At 47.1% G+C, this 20,613-nt stretch overlaps 3 protein-coding genes across 3 annotated transcripts; 1 reads left to right on the forward strand and 2 right to left on the reverse strand.

Annotated features, from left to right (window-relative positions):
* The first annotated feature begins 2,453 nt into the window (after positions 1-2,453).
* On the forward strand, positions 2,454-4,037 carry LOC124688778 (acyl transferase 1-like). The gene is made up of 2 exons (XM_047222412.1): positions 2,454-2,894; positions 3,027-4,037. The coding sequence occupies exons 1-2, from the start codon at positions 2,454-2,456 to the stop codon at positions 3,936-3,938; spliced, it is 1,353 nt and encodes a 450-aa protein (XP_047078368.1). The 3' UTR covers positions 3,939-4,037.
* Positions 4,038-7,828: 3,791 nt separating this feature from the next.
* Positions 7,829-9,932, reverse strand: LOC124688779 (28 kDa ribonucleoprotein, chloroplastic-like). The gene is made up of 4 exons (XM_047222413.1): positions 9,444-9,932; positions 9,135-9,236; positions 8,727-8,999; positions 7,829-8,407 (listed from the first exon to the last, which is right to left on the reverse strand). The coding sequence occupies exons 1-4, from the start codon at positions 9,930-9,932 to the stop codon at positions 8,354-8,356; spliced, it is 918 nt and encodes a 305-aa protein (XP_047078369.1). The 3' UTR covers positions 7,829-8,353.
* Positions 9,933-18,387: 8,455 nt separating this feature from the next.
* Positions 18,388-19,729, reverse strand: LOC124688780. Its single transcript, XM_047222414.1, has one exon. It carries the CDS (start codon positions 19,727-19,729, stop codon positions 18,902-18,904), a length of 828 nt encoding a protein of 275 aa, XP_047078370.1. The 3' UTR covers positions 18,388-18,901.
* Between the last annotated feature and the right edge of the window lie 884 nt (positions 19,730-20,613).

A 20,613-nucleotide genomic window follows, 5' to 3' on the forward strand; every position in this document is an offset into this window, starting at 1 on the left:
AAGTTGCAAGTTGGATTGCAACTGAGTCTTTTTAGTTGAAAGTGGGTTGCAACTGAGTTTTTTCATTTGCAAGTGAGCATGCAACTAAGAAAAATACTACGGACCGTTAGATTTGCTTTGTGATTTGTGCTACTCATGAGTTGCAACATGGGTTGTAACTGGGATTTGATGATTATCAGACTAAGAACTAAGTTTTCTCAATCGACTGAGAAGTAGTCACAAAATATTAGATATACATCAATTAGATATTCAGATATGTAGCTATATATTTTAGTTTTTGTAGTGTGCTCTAAAGAGAAAACAATTGTCTTCGCTCTCTAGTTCACATCAATGATGGTATCCACTATTGTTGTGTAATTAACATTGTAGTAAACTGCCTGTAAGTTTTGCCTTTGATTTACTGTAATAAGTGTAATTAGTAAATTACATTATGTTATCCTTTTGTGTATGAGATGTGAACATTGAATTTCCAAGAACAATTCTACTAGTTCGAGATAATGAACATCATCTTGTAACAGACATCGTGTATGGGAAATTGCACATTGTTACATTTTGTAGTACAAATGTTTAAATATACATTGTTGTTATGGAAATATTAGTATTCCACCATAGTAGAAACTTAGATGTTTGTATAAATTTACCCGTGCATGTAGAAAACCAAATGGAGATCATAAGAAACTTGGCATTGTTTACCATTCAATTGAGCGTTTCGATATCATGGTCCATCTCCACCTTGGTGGAGTAGCAGACGAAGTCATAATGGAGGGCCAAGGTGTCTCACCGTCCTAGAGAACTTAGGCGCCGATCATGTTCCGCGTGATATGTGATACGGGCATGGAGGCCTATGTGGAGCCCAGATTCGGGACTCCACCAGCTTAATTATCTTAGTTTATGTAATGATCATATGTGGGCCAATTAGGGTTTTTATTGATTTGAGTCAGTTTGGTTTGGGCCTGTCCAAACCAAGTTAGGGAGGCCCACTTGGGCTGGCCGGCCACCATCCCCTCATATAAGGTGGAGGGACGGCTAGGGCTTAGTAGACAAGTTTAGACTAAAGATTAGGGTTTTCCCCATTGCGTGTGTTCACGTGTATCATCCCTCCGGGGGTACGGCGCTGCCGTTTATTTATTATATCCGCTGCGAAGGTTCTTGTGTTCATCAAGGATTGTCTAGCTCAAGGTGTGAGGCGTATCGTTCATCGATCCGTTGCTTGCTGGATTCGTTCCCTCTTCTCCAGGCTGCGTTCATTGCGTTGTTGAGAGGAATTACTACCCTAGGTTCTCGCTGTGAAAGATCGGGCAACACTCTAGGAGGATCTGCTGGGATCCCCCTTATCAATATGTCATAAACATATCTATTATTTTTTGGTTTAGTGTCATAGTTCTAATGTTATTACTATTTTTATTAGGCATTGGACTGAACTAATAGTTCTAGAAGACACACAAACTATCTTTTCTTTGGTCGTGAATCCTGGGTCCTCCCGGAACAAGGGAAAACTAAGAAAAATAAAAAAAATCTATTTTGAAACGAGGTAATGAAAGACGCTGCGAAATGTGCTGGCTGAGGTAGAGCACTAGGGGCGCACCATTTGACCATGTCGTGGTTGGAAGACCAAGACAAACTATACTCCCTTTAATGCACTTTGTGTAACATCAATCTCCCGCATGTAAATCTAATGTTCTAGCTTTCTACATATGCTAATTAAGGACAAATTGAACAATTCATCCATCTCAAGGGATATTGCAAATGACCTAATACATACTGCCTTGAAATGCGATTTTCGCATACAAATAAACACAAACCATTTTTCAGTGTTTTTAGTGCAGAAAATTCGTAATGGTTTACAATTTGACTGATTTACAGTTGCAGAATTACGATATTTCCATAAAACTGAATTTGCTAGACAGACGTGCGGTATAAATAGATATATTTTGCAAGTGTAACTGAAAACCCATCATCGTTTGAGAAAAAAAATGCCATGAATGAATAGCTAGCTAGTTTCTAGAATATTCTTTATATGTAATAAAATATGAAAAAAATTGTGGAATGAAATTTTACAATAAGAATGGAAAGTTTGGTTTCTTCCCGTGCCATGCAATATATAGTCATAAACGACTGTTGTGGACATGGAATCTTTTCAACTGTCAAGATGCATGAACCAATCAAGGAGGAGGCGGCTAGACAAAGTGATCACCAAGTTAGACTTGAACAAGTACAAGTGACGTATGGGATGGCATATGGCTGCCTCTGTTGGTCAAATCATTTGCACGTGACATTGTTTCATTTCAATGAAATGGAACGGATGTCTTTCGTCTAAAGATAATCTTTTGCATGTAGAGTAGCTAGGTACTAGTTTCGTACGTACCCAACTTCCTTGCACCTTCCTTTGCCTGTGAGCTGTGATGCCAATAAAAGCAGAAAGGAGCTCACAACACGTCAACCTTTTCTGCAAGATGGCCACCACGGTGAGGTTCACGGCTCGTCGGAGCAAAGCGCAAGTCGTCGCACCGGCGCGGCCGACGCCCCGTGAGACCAAGGCCCTCTCCGACATGGACGACTGCACCTACCTACGGCACTACATCGGCGCCATTCTGTTCTTCCGTCCGGTCCGTCGCGAGCCGGCGGCGACGGACCCTGCCGAGGCCATCAGGGCGGCGCTCGCGGAGGCCCTGGTCCACTACTACCCGCTCGCCGGCCGCCTGCGGGAGATGCCCGGAGGCCGGCTCGCGGTGGAGTGTACCGCTCAAGGGGCCGTGTTCGTGGATGCCGACGCCGACGTGCGGCTCGAGGATTTCGGGCAGCCCGCGCTGCCGCCTTATCCGTGCATCGAGGAGCTCGTGTGCGACGTCGACGACTACACCCCTGTCCTTGGCAACCCACTGATCTACATGCAGGTGCTCATCGTTGATCATCATCTACTTAGACATTCCCGCCGTTTTTACTACTCCCTCAGACAGATTTTAGCTACACTTTGTCTAAATCTGCGAAATTGTTGCTTATGCTTACGTATCCATCTGCGCATGCAGCTCACTCGGCTGAGATGTGGGGGCTTTGTTCTATCTGTGCACACATGCCACAACGTCGCCGACGGCTTCGGCCTGCTCCAGTTCGTCAAAGCTATCGCCGACCTCGCACGCGGCGAGTCGCGTCCGGCCGTCTTGCCCGTCTGGAACAGGGAGAGCATGTTCAAGGCACGCACGCCAGGTCGCGTCAGGCAGGACATCTTCCCGGGCCACGCTTCCGGCATCGTGACCGCCGACACGCTGCCGGCGCCGCCGGCAGACATGGTGACCCAGTACTTCCGGTTTGGCCCGGAAGAGGTCGCCGCTCTCCGAAGCCACCTCCCGGACCGCCTCGCGCGGTCCTGCACCGTGTTCGAGCTTCTGTCGGCGTTCCTGTGGAGATGCCGCACCGTAGCGCTAGGCTACGAGCCTGGGCTCCCCGTGCGCCTCGTGTTCCGCATGAACGCCCGGGGCAAGTACCCGCCGATCCCCAGAGGGTACTACGGCAACTGCGTCCTCCGCCCGATGGTGGAGGCCGGCGTCGACGATCTGTGCGGGAGGCCGCTTGGGCACGCGCTGGAGCTCGTGCAGAGGGCCAAGCTCAGCACCACGGAGGAGCACGTGAGGTCGACGGTGGACATGATCACCGCGCTGCGCGCACACCGGCATCTCGACGTCGACAGGGCATTCCACGTCGTTGACACGACTCGGCTTGGAGACGAGAAGATCGACATGGGTTGGGCCACGGCGGTGGGCGGCGGCGTGCCCTACATTACGGACCCGATGAGCTACCACATGGCCTTGAAGAACGGGGATGGCGAGGTGATCACCGCTGTGTCCATGTTCTTGCCCAAACCTGCGATGGAGAGGCTTGAGAAGGAGATATCCATGTGGATAAGAGATGATGCAAAAAAGCTTATACCCAGCTCCATGTAGGGAGGCTTGCAAAGGAGATATTTTAGAGTTGCTCGAGGTTTTGGCAGTGTAAAAGACTTTAATTTACTGGACAAATAAATGAACAGTTTTACTAATTCAGTTCCTTTGCTGTTGGATGCTGCCGTGGAGATTCCTCCTAGGGCCGCCACTGCCCGTAGTCAAGCTGGGAGGATGTGGCTGCCTCTCGCGGTGCCAACGAGGAGGAGACATGTCAAACTCACACCCCCGGCACCTCTTCGATTTGTTACTTTTTTTTATTAAAAATTCTTAGTGGAAAAATATCGTACTTTCTTAGTTTCTCTTTGGATCTTAGGATTATCATCAAATATGAATCACAAAAAATTCTATAATTCTTTTTTGGATTATAGGGTTTGGTAGATTCCTATAATTATGTGTTCATGTATCATATACCGAAGAAATATGAACATTAGCTCAAAACCTCCCGTTTGTTGCTTAACTCTTTCAACTCCATCTCATCAACCTTCTAAAAATATTTTGTTTATGTCATGTTCATAATATAAAGAACTAATTCCATTGTTCCTACGTTTGGCATTTCTGAATCCACATTATGTAGCATCTCACTTTCGTTCATTCCTATTTCTATAATTTTCAGTTCTATGCTCCAAAAATGTCCTTATAAATCCGTCTCTCTGCTACTGTGTATCGTCACCATCAAATTAAAAGGTAATATTTTGGTCATGTATGATCGTTTAGTCGCCACTTGATTTGACTAATCCAACGTCTAAGATACTAAGTAACAATTTCTAATAGTACTTGTAAATTTAAAGGTGTTCTAAAGTTTGTCATGTTTTCTGAAATTTGTGTATTATTGCTTTTTTATGTAATGTGGTGCTTTAAAATATCATTATCACAACGATAATTTGCAATGAGTAAACAATATAGTTGTTGGGTTAATTTAACATGTAATAGTTCAAATTCTAGATAATTGTGAGATCATGTGTATACAATTGTCAAATAACTGAATATGTTAAACATTTCCACTAAGTTATGTATATATAGTTTTAGATAATCAATTTTCTTACATGTCGCACTTTTGAATGAATAAATTTGGTGAACTCGATGGCACTGTTAACAATTCTCCATGCTACATGGAGTAATTTGTGGCTAAGTTTAATTTCCATTGCTGGCATTAATCAATGATTAGATGCAGCTCTGTAATAGCAGCACTGGAGTACTACATCTATTTCAATGAATACGGCATATATGTATTTGGAGACGAGTTTTGACCGAAAAATTGAGCAACAAAATCTTGATGATATTATACGGTATCGTTGAATTAGTACTAAAAAATATTTTCTAATGATGCTAATTTTGTACCAACGTAATTTTATGTATCTAAAGTAATTTTTAGTCAAAGAAAACATGTAAAATGAATATGCCGTATTCATTGGAATGGAGGGGGTACTAGTTGTGATGGTCTCGTGGAAGTTGCGTTGTCAGACTTGTAATATTTAATTCTTAACTTGCATGATGAGACTTGTGATGGGGGTGAATTCAGAGTAGGTTTTTAAATTGTTGGTTATTTAGGCTGTTCGAGAAAATAAGGGAGGTCATGCGCATGCCCAAAAATTGAGTCGATACATTAGTAGTAGTTGATTATAATATATGTAGTGCAGCTTTGCTCCAAATTCTTTTGTCATGTAACTTGCTGGGTATGAGTGGTGACAATTAAGGTCTCAAATGATGGTGTGCAAATTCAGTTGAATTTAATTGTCGTCAGGGCAGGCGGACTCGGCACAGTCTGGTCAGGCATGCTCGTGGATCCAATGACGAGCGCACAAAAAAGCTGTTGGGTGGGCACGCCCCTCTTTTTTTTTATTGTTCATATGTGATAAGTTTACACAAATGACTAAAACGTGTTAAAAAAATTCAAGATGATCCCCGATGCGTCCGCCACTAAAAAGCAATTCTTAATCAGGATTATGTATGCAAAATACCCTGTTGTAGCATGGCTTAGGGCATGTACAATGATATCTATTAGCAGTCCGTAAGATATGCCAACTAGGATTTTTTATGAGGTGGAGGTAAATTAGAAGGAGAGAGAAGAAGTCAGTCGGTAGGATTATAGATGGTCGGTACGTTAGGAATTTCGGTCGCTACAGACGACTTCTACCCATTGTATTGACGTTATCTGCAGCTCTAGTCAGTTTTCCCTCTATCCACGATTGCTATTTTAGTTCTCTTCGGTGTATTGCTGTATGGCTAGATGTTTACGAGCGGAGGTAGGGGTCAACGCCCGCGCTAGTGAGCCCACTAGCGATGATCTACAACAAAATGATCGGTCTAGATATGGGGCGGGCGCCATAAGGTCCGGTCGTTGTAATTATTGCATCTATGTCGCCAAACATGAATCCGTAGGTGGTTAAAACCACCAGATCAGTGGCGGAGCTAGGGGGCCTTGCCCCCCCCCCCCCCCCTCCTAAGGACATATACAATAGTTTAGACACCAGCTGTCTGCAACAACACTGTATGTTATTTCTAGCCAGACAAAAAGACAGTTGGTACAGTGGGGTAGGAGGCCAAATATAGTAGTTTTCACTAAAAATTAATTCTTAATCAGGATTATGTATGCAAAATACCCTGTTGTAGCATGGCTTAGGGCATGTACAATGGTATCTATTCAGCACTCTGTAAGAGGTGCCAACTAGGATTTTTTATGAGGTGGAGGTAAGATTAGAAGGAGAGAGAAGAAGTCGGTCAGTAGGATTATAGATGGTCGGTACGTTAGAAATTTCGGTTGCTACAGACAACTTCTGCCCATTGTATTGAGGTTTTAACCACCTACGGATTCATGTTTGGCGTTGGCGACATATATGCACACAACACGCACGTACACATCTACATGTAGGTGCATAGCTGATGATATATTTGTTTGTAAATCAGAAAAGAAAGGAAAATAAGAAACCCAAGCAATTTGCGGATCGAGCAGGAGGGCTGAAGTAGATACGAGCGTCTTGTTTCAGAAAAGATAGAGAGGACAGAAGTAGATACGTTTTGTTGTTCGCGTTGAGGAGCGGATCGATCGAGCGAATAAAAATCCTGAACCGAAGATACATCCTTGAGCATGTCCATCGCATCGGGAATTCGTGCAAAGTGCGTGACCGTCGTGGGCCAACCCTGAAGTGGGTCTAGTTACATTGCCACGTCACCTTTATATGTATCTTGGACCGTATGTGGATATCGAGAACAAGTTTTGAGGTTGTTTTGGTATATTTTTAAAATTTTAGGACCATTTCAGATATTGCCGGTAACTTCTGGAACCGTTGATGCATTTCACTCAATAATTCTCTAAGCAACATGAGTTGTATGTACATACTCATGCACGACCACGTTATGGGATTGCCTAAAACTTTGTTGGATTAGAAATTACATCAAATTGGTGACCCTGGTGACCAGCAACACCTACTTTGCAAGGCTCCAGTCTTTACACCTCACTATGATTTGCATTTAAGTATACGTTAGATCCTAATAATATCAAATGTTTGAATATAGAGAAAGATATGATCTATACAGGCTTTAAAAAAAAAAAGATATGATCTATACAGGGAATAAACAATCCCTACATTGCGGACCCAACGATGGATCATTTGAAGCACCTACAAAACACCCCTCTCTTGACCATCAAAATCAAAGACTCCTTTCATGTGTTGGTATTCTAAAGCAGCATATATAATGTAATAAGTTTCGATATGCATAGCCAATTTAGGAGATTTATCATTTTAACAGGACTATGCAAGCAGTGGTGAAGCCACGTTAGGACCTGTGTGGTCAATTGACCATACATGATTTTCAAAAATCCTTTGTACATAGTTATAAATTATGAAAAATACTGTAAAATTAGTAAGAACACGTGTATTCGACATCACAGATTAAAAATAACAACACATAGTTGAACTCCTGGCATCGCCACTGGATGCCAGATTGTGCTCATGAAAGTAGCTCATTAATAATATAGGCTTCCCCATGTTATAGCTAATACATTGAAGATTCTAGGCAACCACGCACTGAAGTTTATTACACACAACTTGTATCTGCTGATTATAACTATATTTATGAGCAATAATTTTATTGTTCCTTCGCAAAAATATGTGTATTTTCAGCAACACATTGTGTTATCGCATAACAAGCCTACTTGCGGGAGGATCAAAATGATGTGATTCCTAGAGCGTGGAACCATGTAAATATCTGTTTTCACATAATTAAGTATACACTTACTCGATACAGAAAAAAATGAATGGTGATATAGTTCAGAGTGATGTCTTCCCTGTTGGGGCTTTTGGAGTGCGTTCTGACGAGCAATGGCCGTCTCCTCTATTGCTCTGTAATTGCCAACAACCTCTGTGCAAGTCATGTTGTAGACGAAGTATCGAATAAACCTTATGGAAGGTTTCTCTCTAGTATCTCTTTCCAAGGGCCAAGTTGACCCGGATCTCCCTGCCTTCGATTTCCTGCAATATGTGTCATTGTTCAGTTCAAATTTGTTTTCAGTTTGTGTTTCAGATATGAACATTGAATTTCCAAGCAGAAGTCCTACTAGTCCAAACAATAAAGTTCATCCTGGCAAGGAATTCTTCAGTTTTATTTGAAATTTCCCGTTGCTACATTTTGGGTCACAAAGGTTTAAGAATGCACGGGTTTTTGGTACTCCTAAATATTATGTCTTTCATAATGGGAATTTTAGAAGTTTGCGTTTGATCTTACACATCTACAACTTTTCATGTACTGGCAAACAGAAGAGAGATGGTGAGAAGGTCGGCCCTGACATACCGTTCCATTGAGCGTCTCGATGGCCTGGTCCATCTCCTCCTTGGTGGAGTAGCACACGAAGCCGTATCCACGGGACCGGCCGGTCTCGCCGTCGTAGAGTACCCGCGCACCGACCACATTCCCGCACTTTTGGAACGCCTCGATGAGCATGTCCGGCGTGACAGTCCAGGACAGGTTGCCGACGAAGAGCTTGTGCTCCGTCTCCGGGTACAGCGGCAGCTTCGGCTTGGGCTTGTCGGCCATGTTCACCCTCATCGTGCGCCCACTGTACATCTGAAACAATTGAAACATGGGAATATCGGTCATGAACTAACTTGTTCGTGGCATTGAGTATTTGCGTTGCCTGCAATGAGTGGCACATGAGGAATTCTTGGAAGATAGGTGGATGATGAGGCTGGGAGCACTCACGGTGCCGTCGAGGTTCTTGATGACCCGCTCGCAGTCCTCGAGCGTGCTCATCGTCACGAAGGCGAAGCCTCTGCTCCTCCCTGTCGTCCGGTCGTACAGCACCTGATAATGCAAACGTTTGAGATTGAACCAACCAATGGAATGTAAGTTTGATGATCTCCAACAAAGTTACTGGTTTGATCAAGCATGTATATGTCCTAGATGTTCAATTGTTCACTAATATTCTGTTCTGTTCAAGCATTCCGAATCACAAAACAAGGAGGTTACTGAACAAAGTGATCCATTTCAGCAAACAGCATGGAGGCGTACCTCGACCATCTCCGGGATGGCGTGATCCTGCACAATGCCGGCGAGCAGCGCGCTGTCGCAGTTGTACGGCAGGTTCCCGAAGTAGAGCTTGGTGGCGCTGCTGTCCGCCTCCGCCTCCGCCGCGCCAGTATCACCGCCAGCAGCGTCGTCCGAGCTCGCCTCCGCCTCCGCCCCCGCGGGCGCGCCCTGCTCCTCCTCGACCTCACCTCCTGCTGGCTCTTCCTCTTGCACGTCTTCCTCGACGGCCGTGGTCATGGCCTCCTCCTGCGACGCCATCGCAGTCGCCGCGCGCCTGCTCCGTCGAGCCACCGGCGCGACGGGAGCCACAACGTGGTCGGCGATGAGGCGGTGCCGGTGGTGGCCGGACGGCGCGCGCGCCGGGCGGGGGAGCAAGGACGCGTAGAAGAGGTGCGTCCCGGAGGCGCCGTCGGCGTGGAGCGTGGGGCGAAGCGCCGCCGTGCGCGCCGTGGAGAGGCAGGAGCGGGCCATGGCGCCGCCCAGCCGCGCTGCTGCTGCTGCTGCGAGCGCGAGCGAGCGAGCGAGGGAGATGCAGAGGTGCGATGTGGTGCGGCAGAGGGCCAGTGGGAAGGGATGGCGGAAGAAGAGGCCCAAGAGGGGATAAGGGGTGGTTTAGTACGGGACATTGACACGTGGGTCCTTGGCTGTGGTTCTTGCAGCTGCTCCTCTTCTTTCTCTTTTTGAAAATGAACTCGTTTCATTTCAAATAAATTTACAGCCGAAAGCTTGACATGGTTGAATCGAGTTTGCTTTCACTCTTGTAATATACTCGTATGGAACTATAGAAACACATTCAAAATGCGACCCCCCACGTAAAGCGTCCAACGTTAAGTGCATCTCCAGTCGCATCTCCCAACCCGTCCCCAAAGCGTGCCGGATCGAGCGTTTGGGGACGTGTTTTGTTCGTGTCGCGTTTGAGAGACGTCGCTCCCCAGTCGCGTCCTCCAAATAATATTTTGGAAATTTTAAACTTGAACGAGATTCGATTAAATTCATCCAAACTTTGCATATATTACATACATTCGAACGAGATTCGACTAAATTTAAACTAAACCTAATCTAGAAGCACTTGCGGCGGCCGGAGACGTCGTAGTACTGGTGGAAGTTGTACATATCCTAGTACTGGTGGAAGTTGTACATGTCGTCGGTGACGACCTCCTGCTTGATGCGCTCGTCGGGCTCGTCGACGGGCTCGTCCTTCACCAATCCGCTTGGTCCTGCCTCGCCGTCGTCGCTGAGGTCCACGAGCGGCTTGCCGGAGTCGCGGATCGACATGGCGATCGCCATCTCGAGGTCGCCCCTCCAGGCGTCCTTGTCGTTCATCGATGCCAAGCACGCCGCTCGCAGCCCTGGGCAGTCCTCGGGGTCGTCCCTGCTGGCGATGAGCCGCTGCTGTTGCTCGTACTCCGCCAACAGCACCGCCTGCGACGCTTCCTCCGGCTCCTCCTTCACCTCCGACTTCGGGATGAGGAGGGCGTCGCCACGCCTCTCTTGCTGCCGCCGGCTGCCGCTGCCGCGCCTCGGATTGACGGGCGTCGTCGGTTCCTCCTTCACCACGCGATGTGGGATGGTGTAGGGCGCCGAGCGGTACGACGAGGACGGCGTCGATCGAGCCGGTCCTGAGGAAGAAGAGTTCGAGGAGGACGAGTACGTCCTCCTCACTGCCATTACGCTGCGGGAGACGGTGCCGGTGAGGACGGTGCCTCCAACCTTGGAGCGCTGTTGTGGATGCCGTGGATGACGCTCTCCAAGGTGCGCCCCGGAATGCCCCAGAACAGGAGGCGCCCGTCCCTGTTCCAACTGTTCGGCCCGTCGATGAGGCCGGTGGTGTTGTGCATCTCCACGTCGTACTTGGCCTTGAAGTAGGTGCGCCACCAGTCGTCGTTGTTCTTGGCCGCCCAGGTCGGATCCGCCCGCTCCTCGGCGTCGAGTTCAGCCCGCCGGGCCCTGATGGCGTCCCTCCAGCGCTCCATGCCTGGCGTCGGCGGCGGCGGGACGCCAATGCCGTTCACGGCCATCCTCTAGCCGCCGCCGCTTGGCAGGCGCATGTCCGACGGGACGGGATATCCCGCGTGGTACAGCGCCCACGCCTCCATCACGGTTAGGCTGCCGCGGCCGAAGCCGTTCGACGCGGCGATCTTGCGGGAGGACGAGAACAACATTGCTTGGAACGGCGAGGAGAAGATCTGGGGGCGGCGAGGAGAAGGTTTGGGAGCGGCGAGAGATTGGGACGAACCCCAAGGCCTCTTAATTACAGCGACAGCAGCGGGTGGTTGCACGCAATAACGCAGGCGCGGACGGCCACGCGGCCATGCACGACGAGACGTGTCCCTGCGTCGCCTGGGAAAACAGGGACGCCATTAACGTCGCTGGACAAAAGGTAGGCGACGGGGTTTTAGGATTCCGAGCCGCTGATGGGTCGGGCCCGCGGCGCTTCGCCTCGCTTTTCATTGTGTCCGGCGTCCCCGGTGCGTTCCCTGTGTGGCGAGGCCGGGCTCGGGGCGCCGGACATCGTATCGGGCCGCGCCGGACAAAAAACGGGTTTGGGGGACGCGGCTGGGAAGGTTTTTTTTGTCTGGCGCGCCCCAAATCGCTTTGGTGGACGCGACTGGAGATGCTCTTATCCTTCGGAACCGAAAAAAGTTAGTTCAGTCTCCCGAAAAACAAAAAGCGATCGGTTTTGAGCGTGGGGCAGAACAACACCCGTATTCGGAACCGAAAAACGCCGAATTCAAAATTTGCCGGTAAAGTAATCATCGCAAACAAACAATAGAACTGAAATTCAAACATATTTAGGCATAATTCGATAGATACGATCGATATATACATTGCATTTGAGGTGGTAGTCGGCGACCACCTCCAAAGCTAAACAAATTTCACCGGCGGCGACCTACTATGCGTGCCGCGGAAGACTACGCCATCGGCGGCCTACTCAGAGTCGAGGTCGGCGACCTCCTGCTTCACGCGGCGGATGGTCGCCTCCTTCTGCGCGCCTCGTACTCGTGCACGGCACGAACGGCTTCCGCCTCCTCGCGGTGGAAGCGTGCGCGCCTCGGCGGTGGAGATGACGGCCACCTGCTGCACCATCGTCGCCTCCTCCTCATCGTTGAGGACGAAGTCCCCCGACTGCAGCTGGAGGGTGCGCACCGGCACCTCCTCCTCCGACACCTCCTCCTCCTCGCTGCTGTCTGTGGCGGGCCGCCACAGCGCACGGTCGGACGCGGCCGAGGACCACCCCTCGCTGCTATTCGCTTAGCGCGCGAGCTTCCCCGGCGGCGTCAGACCCCAGTTGGTCCAGCGCCCGCGCTGCGCTTCTGAGCGCCTTCGCTTCTGTTCCATTTGCGCCGCTCGACCTCGGACTGGAAGACGGGGGGCGCGGCGGAGAGTTGCTCCCGCCAATCCGCCCACCTGCCCTGCCGCCGTTGTTCGCCCCGGCCATGCGGTCACGATGGTGGTGGAGAGAGTGGAGAAGCGGCGGCAGTGGCTCCGCGATTGCTCGCCGGAAGTCCAACCATGCGCGCGGCGGAGGGGGCGGACGCGTTGGATGGAGTAGGGTTTTGGAACCCTACTCCCCTCCGCGGCCTGTATATATACGGGTCGACGGTCCAGTTTCTCGGGCCCCCGAACTTCTTATATGGGCCGGCCCACCGATTCGGGTGCTGTTCTGCGCCACTTTAAAAAACCGAACCCGTAAATTCGTCGGAAAAATTCAGTTCCGGCGGGATTTACGAGGTCTATTAGAGATGCTCTAAAAGCGTAAAAGCGTCGAAGTCTTGAACTTTTTTTTCAAGGACAGACATGTGTCAATATATTAAGATAGGAAGAGAGTTCATCTAAAAAAAGATAGGAAAGAGAGTTCAATTGCTAGAATGCTGGTGCCACATACAACAGCGCACAGCTTGATCCACCTCGAGGATCCCTACGGACTACTCTTTGTCTGGTCTTGTAGTCTAATGTGTTGGTCTGAGTGGATGTGTGCCTCTTGATTGGATCTTTTGTTAGGTTTGGTTGTTGATGAGTGTGGCAGTTGGTGTTTGGATGGACCTAGCTTTATTGTTATTGGTTTTCGTCCGATTTTTTCCAAAAAAAAAATATACACCTTCTTCTTAATCAAGGATGAGGTAAAGCTTTTGTCTTCGTTTTTTCTTTTAAAACTCTTGTTAACCCAACGGGCTCCACTGCCTACATGTCTACTTACGTTGGAAAGTGTAGTTCCAATAAAAATTGACCCACAAACTTCCAAATTTATACATTTTTTTGGAAGAAACTAGTAAATGAGAAGTTGCTAAGAATAAAAATTGCGAGTCAGATATTGCAGATGTTAATACGAAGTTCGAGAGACCTGTAAGGGGTGCACACAGGTCCGAATTAAGGTTATCCATTATGGAAATAAATAGTACAACAATTCACAACCAAGACATCTGGCTAAACATAGTAACCAGAAAATTATGGAACAACTAAGCTCCACTTACACAGTTACACACTTCGACGCAGTGGCAGACGCAGGCAAGAATTTGAGGGGGAGGGGGGCGGGGGTGGTAGGGCACACCTAAAAGAAAAGGATTGCGCCTCCCAAATTGTGAAAAACGTTTGCCAATGAACAATATATAAGACGAATGGAGTGCCACCATTGAAATTCTATACATATATCAAATGTGCGATAGCAATATAAATATTTCAAAACATGAAAAGAGCTTACATGATAGAATATCTCATAAATAGAAAATTACATCATTTTTTTTAATCTACGTGTCTACACAATTGAAACATTCAAACATATAAGTGACTTTGTTTCTATTAGTGTCAAATTATTAATTTTAACATTAGCACATAGAATAGCTGAATAAGGAAAATTTTATGTCTTAAACACTTGAGAGTAAGTCAGTGCATGTTAACAGTACATAGGATAGAGTGTGGGAACGCCAGAGTGGACTTGCTGCCCTGTTGACTTGCTTGACTTGCTGTCATACTGGATTGTTGGAGCACCGGCGGGAATATCCGGAGAGAGTGGCGGTCGTGTGGCGGCTGACGGTAATAGTTGGTGAGAACGGCGTCCGGCGAGAAGAGCGGCAGCCAAGTCCAAGAACGGCAGCCGGCGGGAAGGGAGGCAGCCAAGCCAGGGAGTGCTGCAGCAGAGGGGTTCCGGGCAGCGAGCGTCGAGGGCCCAAGCGAGAGAGCGGTGGGAGGCGGCGACATCGGGACGACGGGTGGGCGGGGAATCACAGCTGACCTGGTTCGTGACCTCATTTAGTTTCTGCTTCTCGTTATGGTTGGAACTTTAGTTGCGATTCTGGACCGAGATTGGACTTAAGATTTTTTTCACAAATTCTGGCCAGGACACGGCCCTCCTGCCCCCCCCCCTCCTCCTCGCTGCTTCCGCCCATGCTTTGATGGGAGCATGGAGCTCACTGAAACTGCTCGAGAGCTGTGATGCTATTTTATTTATTGAATTGCTTATTTTGGGAATGGCACCCTCTCATGTTTCTTTTAGGTCAAACATTTTGCAGCCTAATGTGCGCGCACACAGGTAAGGGTCTGGAAATCTTGTGTTACCAATCTTGTCAACAATTCCATGATATCTTCAAGTAGGAAGGGTTTTTGAGTAGTTCTTGGCTGCAAGACTGTATGGGAATCTCCGGGATTAAAGAAATGTGATGATGCACTATGTGAGGATCAGAATGTTGCTTCCCTTGCTATTTTTTTTCTTCTAAAAACGTAAAAGCCTTAGTACAATACGATGGAAATAAGCATAAACAATATGTATAGTTAGAATGTTATTTTGAGACCGTACGTTGCTCCTGCCTACTTACTAGTAGTATATAATGCTTGTTGTCGTCGCACCACTGAACAAGATATCGTGAACTGCAATATCGAAATCGGGGGTTGGTATGGGCATACATATGTCCAACTAGATTTTGAACCCTCGGCAAGTTAAAGTAAATACACTTACACTAAAATTTTATACTTATCTATATTTTGTCATATTAGGATTTAACAAATGAAATTTTATATTACGGAGTAAGCTTTGTTAACATATCCAAGACACGACAAATTTTTATTTTTTTGTGATATTGACCTCAACAAGATCTTAACCATCTTAAATGTGAAAACCAAAATTGGGAAACACATGCCTCCTTGATTCTTATTTGTAAATGTTCTTATAAAAAAATATTAGTAGATATTCCAAAGCATGCGGCCTAAAAGATCTCTTAATAGAGGTGTGTAGTGTATGGTAAAGTAAGCAAATACACTAGAACTTGTAAAGTATAATTTTAACAGTTGGCAGTTTGGCGCAATCATTTTAAAATGTGTCTTACAAGTTACACTGGCTTCAGTAGTGACAAGGTTCAGCTAACACAGTGCCAATTAAGAGAGAAGTTTTCGGAAAGCTTTGGAAAGTACAATGCCCTCCAAAGGTACATCATTTTCTGTGGAGATTAGCTCACATAGTCATCCACTGTATATGAACATAGCCCGGCGTGGAGTTGAACTTGAAACAAGGTGTGCTGTATGCCACAAATATTTTGAGGATGGTGGTCACTTGTTCCTTAATTGCAAATTCGTGAAACAAAGGTGGAGTGCTTTGCTGCTAGAAGATGTACGCCTGAAGTTGTTACCATGCCAATCAGCGCTAGAAATACTACATGAGGTACTAAATCTGTCGGAGGAGGAAAAACTGTTGTCAATCTCTTTGTTGTGGAACTGGTGGCAAGAGAGAAATAGGGGGAATCATGGAGAGAACTACCAGAATGTGGAGTGTTTCCAATTCAATGTACGCAGGCATGTTAATGAGTGGAAAGCTAACGTGAAGAAAGAGAAGGTAGCAGTCACGAGTGAGACAAGGATTTGGGAAGCACCTCCAGCTGATTACATTAAAATCAATCTAGATGCCTCGTTCAAACAAGAGTCTTGCAGCGGTGGGTGGGGTGTCATTGGCCGTGACTATATTTCAGATGTATGTGTCGCTGCGGCGGGGCCTCTCAAATGGATCAAGGATGCAATGCATGCAGAAGCAATGGCACTATCGCATGCCATCGACATAGCTGATCGATTGGGTATGGGCAGAGTTATTTTTGAGACAGACTGTCTCAATCTGAAGAATGCGATGACAACCTCAGACTACTTCTTTTCCCCTCTCGGTATTTTGATCAGTGATATGAAGTTTAGACTTCAAATGAATTTTATTGAGGCTAGAGTGGCTTTTGCGCCTAGAACCTGTAACAAGCCGGCTCATGAGCTTGCGGCTAAAGGTTTAGGTGAAGTTCAAGGAGACCATGTCCTTTGGACTATGAACTTCCCTGATGATGTAATCTGTTGGGTGACCGGCGATCATGCCGTGTTTTAATGGAATACGAGTGTTCCATGTCAAAAAAAAAAAAAAAAAAAAACTTACAATATGTTAAGAATTGTACTTGTTGAAATACTATCGTAATCTAGTAATCATTGATGAATATAACTTTTTATGGGTTCTACAACTTTTGCAGACCAAAAATCAATTATTTTATATGCTTTCCGCAGTGCGCCTGCGGTGTATACATGGAGATATATCTTGCGAAGTTTTTAATAGAACATTTGTAAGGCATGCATAAGGGATGCTAGCAGCCATACTAAATCAGCCACCACCGATCTAATTGGTTTGTTCTTATGTGGTACATTTGTCCTGATCTGTCATGTGTTGTTCAGTAAACTTTATGGTGTTTAATAAATAGTCTATAGCCTCTCCTACATGAGAGACAATATTATGAGAGTTACACATATAGTATGACCCTCCTCATCTTGGGGCCAAGGAAATCGCCTTTATTTGTCTGCTCACATATGACTACATCCCAATCTTGCGAATTATGAAACAAGGTACGAAGATCATCACACCGACAACAATGAAATTGTCAAAACTAAAGGAGCATATCAATATCAAGAAATCTTGGCCAAATTTACGTGCAAACGAACTCCGACGGGCATCAACATATGATTAAAAAAACTAGTACTGACATGTAAAATTATTAGTGGAAATTCCAAAGCATACGGCCTAAAAAAATCTCTTAATAGAGGTGTGTAGTGTATGGTAAGGTAAGCAAATACACTAGAACTTGTAGAGTATAATTTTAACACAAATGAAGATATATTTTGCGAAACTTTTAATAGAACATTTGTAAGGCATACATAAGGGATACTAGCCACCATACTAAATCAGCCACCACCGATCTAATTGGTTTGTTCTTATGTGCTACATTTGTACAGATCTGTCATGTGCAATTGTTCAATAAACTTTATGGTGTTATATAAATAGTCTATAGCCTATCCTACATGAGAGACAATATTATAAGAGTTACACATATAGCATGACCCTCCTCGTATTGGGGCCAAGAAAATCGCCTTGTTTGCCTGCTCACATATGACTACATCCCAATCTTGCGAATTATGACACAAGGTACAAAGATCATCACACATGGAACAATGAAATTGTCAAAACTGAAGGAGCATATCAATAGCAAGAAATCTTGGCCAAATTTACGTGCAAACGAACTATGACAGCCATTAACATATGATTAGAAAAACAACTAATAATGACATGTAAAATAGGTTTCAAGAAAAATAACACACGGGGTGAACATTATTGTGTGTGTGTGGGGTGTGGGGGGGGGGGGGGGGGACAACACACCAAATCACCCCAACCCCAATACATTACCTTTCCGTCCTCCAGTACTTTCGGGTAACCCTTCCATCGACAATGATGAATTAGAGTAGGTGCCACCATCACAAAGAATTAATACTTGAGGCAAGAACACCATCTAAGCTTTGTGGTATATGGACTAATTAGAGTTGAGGTTAGACCATCCTATCCCCCATCGTATATAATCATAAAAGATGAATAAGAGGTAGAGAGAAATGAGTGGAGAAGGATATACATGAAGGGAATACACATTTGAAAAACACACGAATAAGCAAAAAAGGAAATATCGTGTCATGTTTTTATAACGTGAAGTAACTTAAAATTGGAAAAATATATGTAGCGCATATGTACGTTCAGAATCTTGTCCCACGGAGCAAACTCATCCGTTGTACGGAGTATCTTCTCCGACTCACGAAATTTATCAGAGATTTGAATGTATCTAAACAACTGGCAAATCTTAGACAACTTTCGTGCAACGGAAGGAGTATATTGGATTAAACGGTGGATGCCAAGTTGGAGTCGAAGCATAGCTTACTAGCTCACGTTCTAGAATGATTGTTAATGAATTTTCTCTCCTCGCTCCTTCGTGCTACTGAAGCTTTATTATTGACACGAATAAATAATACGGAGTGTAGTAAAACAAATTAAACGGTTTCAAAACGAGTCCACTATGCAAGAAACAAACTAATTTGGCAAGCAATCTCTGTGGTTATGACGAGCAACCATGCAGCCATATGCGGCCGTCTGACCCGGCCCGATTGATCACGAGTTACCTTTCCCACTCCGCGCCGCCGAAGCATGAGGTCCGGCGCCGCCACCTCCGCTTCACTCCGTTGCCGTCCTTGTCCACACGGTCCGGCGACAGGTCCGCCCTCCACTTCTCGAGCTTCATGGCCAGCTTGCTCTGCTCCACGGCTGCGCGCCTCGGGTCCAGCGGTCCGGAGTACTCCACCACCGGCTTCTGCCGGCGGCGCCCGTAGTCCAGATCCTCCGCGTCCTCCGTGATCGCGCAGAGCGCCGGCGCCGGCCTCATCGCCACGAGGTCCTTCACGGCGAACGCGTCCGTGGAGCCCGGCGCGCAGTAGGTGGGCGCCACGGCTTGCGCCTGGGCGGCGCCCAGCAGCGCCACCGCCACGTTCACCAAGCCCTGCGGACGCAGCGAACGCGGGCGCCGCAGCTGCAGCGCCGCCACCTGCCTGCCCGAGGGGGCCACGGCGGACCGGGACGGGCGCACGAAGGTGCTCACGACGATCCGCGTGCGGCCGAGGACGGCGTCGCGGCCGAGCACGCCGCCGGCCGCGCGCACCTCCACGGCGACGGCGGCCGTCTCGGAGCGCAGGAACTCGGCGTCGACGCGGAAGAGGAACCGGTCGTTCCACGTCGGGTCGGCGCCGCCGGCGAGGTCCACGTCCGTGCGCAGCTTGCGCGCCGCGCCGTCGGTCCACGCCACGGCGTACGCGCGCACGCGGCGGCCGAGCTTCTTGCGGTGCAGGTCCTGCGCGGAGATGACGGTGACCTCCAGCAGGTGGAGCGGGGCCGGTGGCGGAGGCGCCGGCCAGTCGTCGTCGTCATCGTCGTGCGCGACGATCGCCGACATCTCGACGCCGAAGGCGAGTCGGTGAGAGAGATTAAGGAGGAATGAAGCAACGAGAATTGAGTACGTTGAGCGAGGTCGGTCGGAGTCGATCGGAGAGGAGGCTAAATTTAAGGGAGAGGTGGAGAAGACGCGTCCAAGTTTAGGAGGACAGCGCTGCGGCGTTTTAATTTCGCGCGTTTTCCGGTATGATTCAATTTGGAAGGTGTGCTGGAAGAACGACGGCGATAATATTTTCCAATCTTTTTTGATGTATATCTTTCCTATTCGGCAATTTTTAATTTTATTTCATAATACTCTCAATTTTTGCTGGACTCTAGCAGACCTCTGTTAGTTGGTCTACACTCTACCGGCTCAGATCTGGCCTAACTACGTTAAGGGGAGCGGGGTGAGACTGTACCATGTGTTTGTGCCTCTGTCTTATCAAACTCTTTCACCCCGTGCGAAGAGAGTAGAAATCAGAGTTACAAAGCTGCCAAAGAACAAAGAAACCTCACCCCCGGAAGGGGTCTGGAGTGGGAACTCGCAAAGGGAATCCATCGCCGCCACTGCTTGGATCTTGGAGGGTTCATCATGATCGGCAGCATCATCATCATCACCATCAACGCTCGCTTTCATCTCATTGTAATCACAAACCCTAGTGTGGCTTTACACATGTACTTGTTTGATCCCTTGTACTCTATTTATATAATCATCATGATGATGTTTGAATCCATGTGTGAGTAGTTCCATTTGTTCAACCCAAAATATATATCATGCACTGAAATATAGATTATGATGTCTTCATTTGTAACATGTATGTAGTGGTTTTCTTCAATGATGTTGAACTCAGCCATACAATAGTTTGCCTCTGCAGACGTTGGAGGAAATCATCTTCGTACATAGTT

Source organism: Lolium rigidum, chromosome 2, assembly GCF_022539505.1.
Source record: "Lolium rigidum isolate FL_2022 chromosome 2, APGP_CSIRO_Lrig_0.1, whole genome shotgun sequence".
NCBI lineage: Eukaryota > Viridiplantae > Streptophyta > Magnoliopsida > Poales > Poaceae > Lolium > Lolium rigidum.

Coding starts and splice junctions, on each gene's coding strand:
- LOC124688778 (XM_047222412.1), top strand. CDS start 2,454: ATGGCCACCACGGTGAGGTTCACGGCTCGTCGGAGCAAAGCGCAAGTC. Junction 2,895..3,026: donor ACCCACTGATCTACATGCAG/GTGCTCATCGTT, acceptor CTGCGCATGCAG/CTCACTCGGCTGAGATGTGG.
- LOC124688780 (XM_047222414.1), bottom strand. CDS start 19,729: ATGTCGGCGATCGTCGCGCACGACGATGACGACGACGACTGGCCGGCG.
- LOC124688779 (XM_047222413.1), bottom strand. CDS start 9,932: ATGGCCCGCTCCTGCCTCTCCACGGCGCGCACGGCGGCGCTTCGCCCC. Junction 9,000..9,134: donor TCAAGAACCTCGACGGCACC/GTGAGTGCTCCC, acceptor CAATTGTTTCAG/ATGTACAGTGGGCGCACGAT. Junction 8,408..8,726: donor TCGAGACGCTCAATGGAACG/GTATGTCAGGGC, acceptor CACATATTGCAG/GAAATCGAAGGCAGGGAGAT.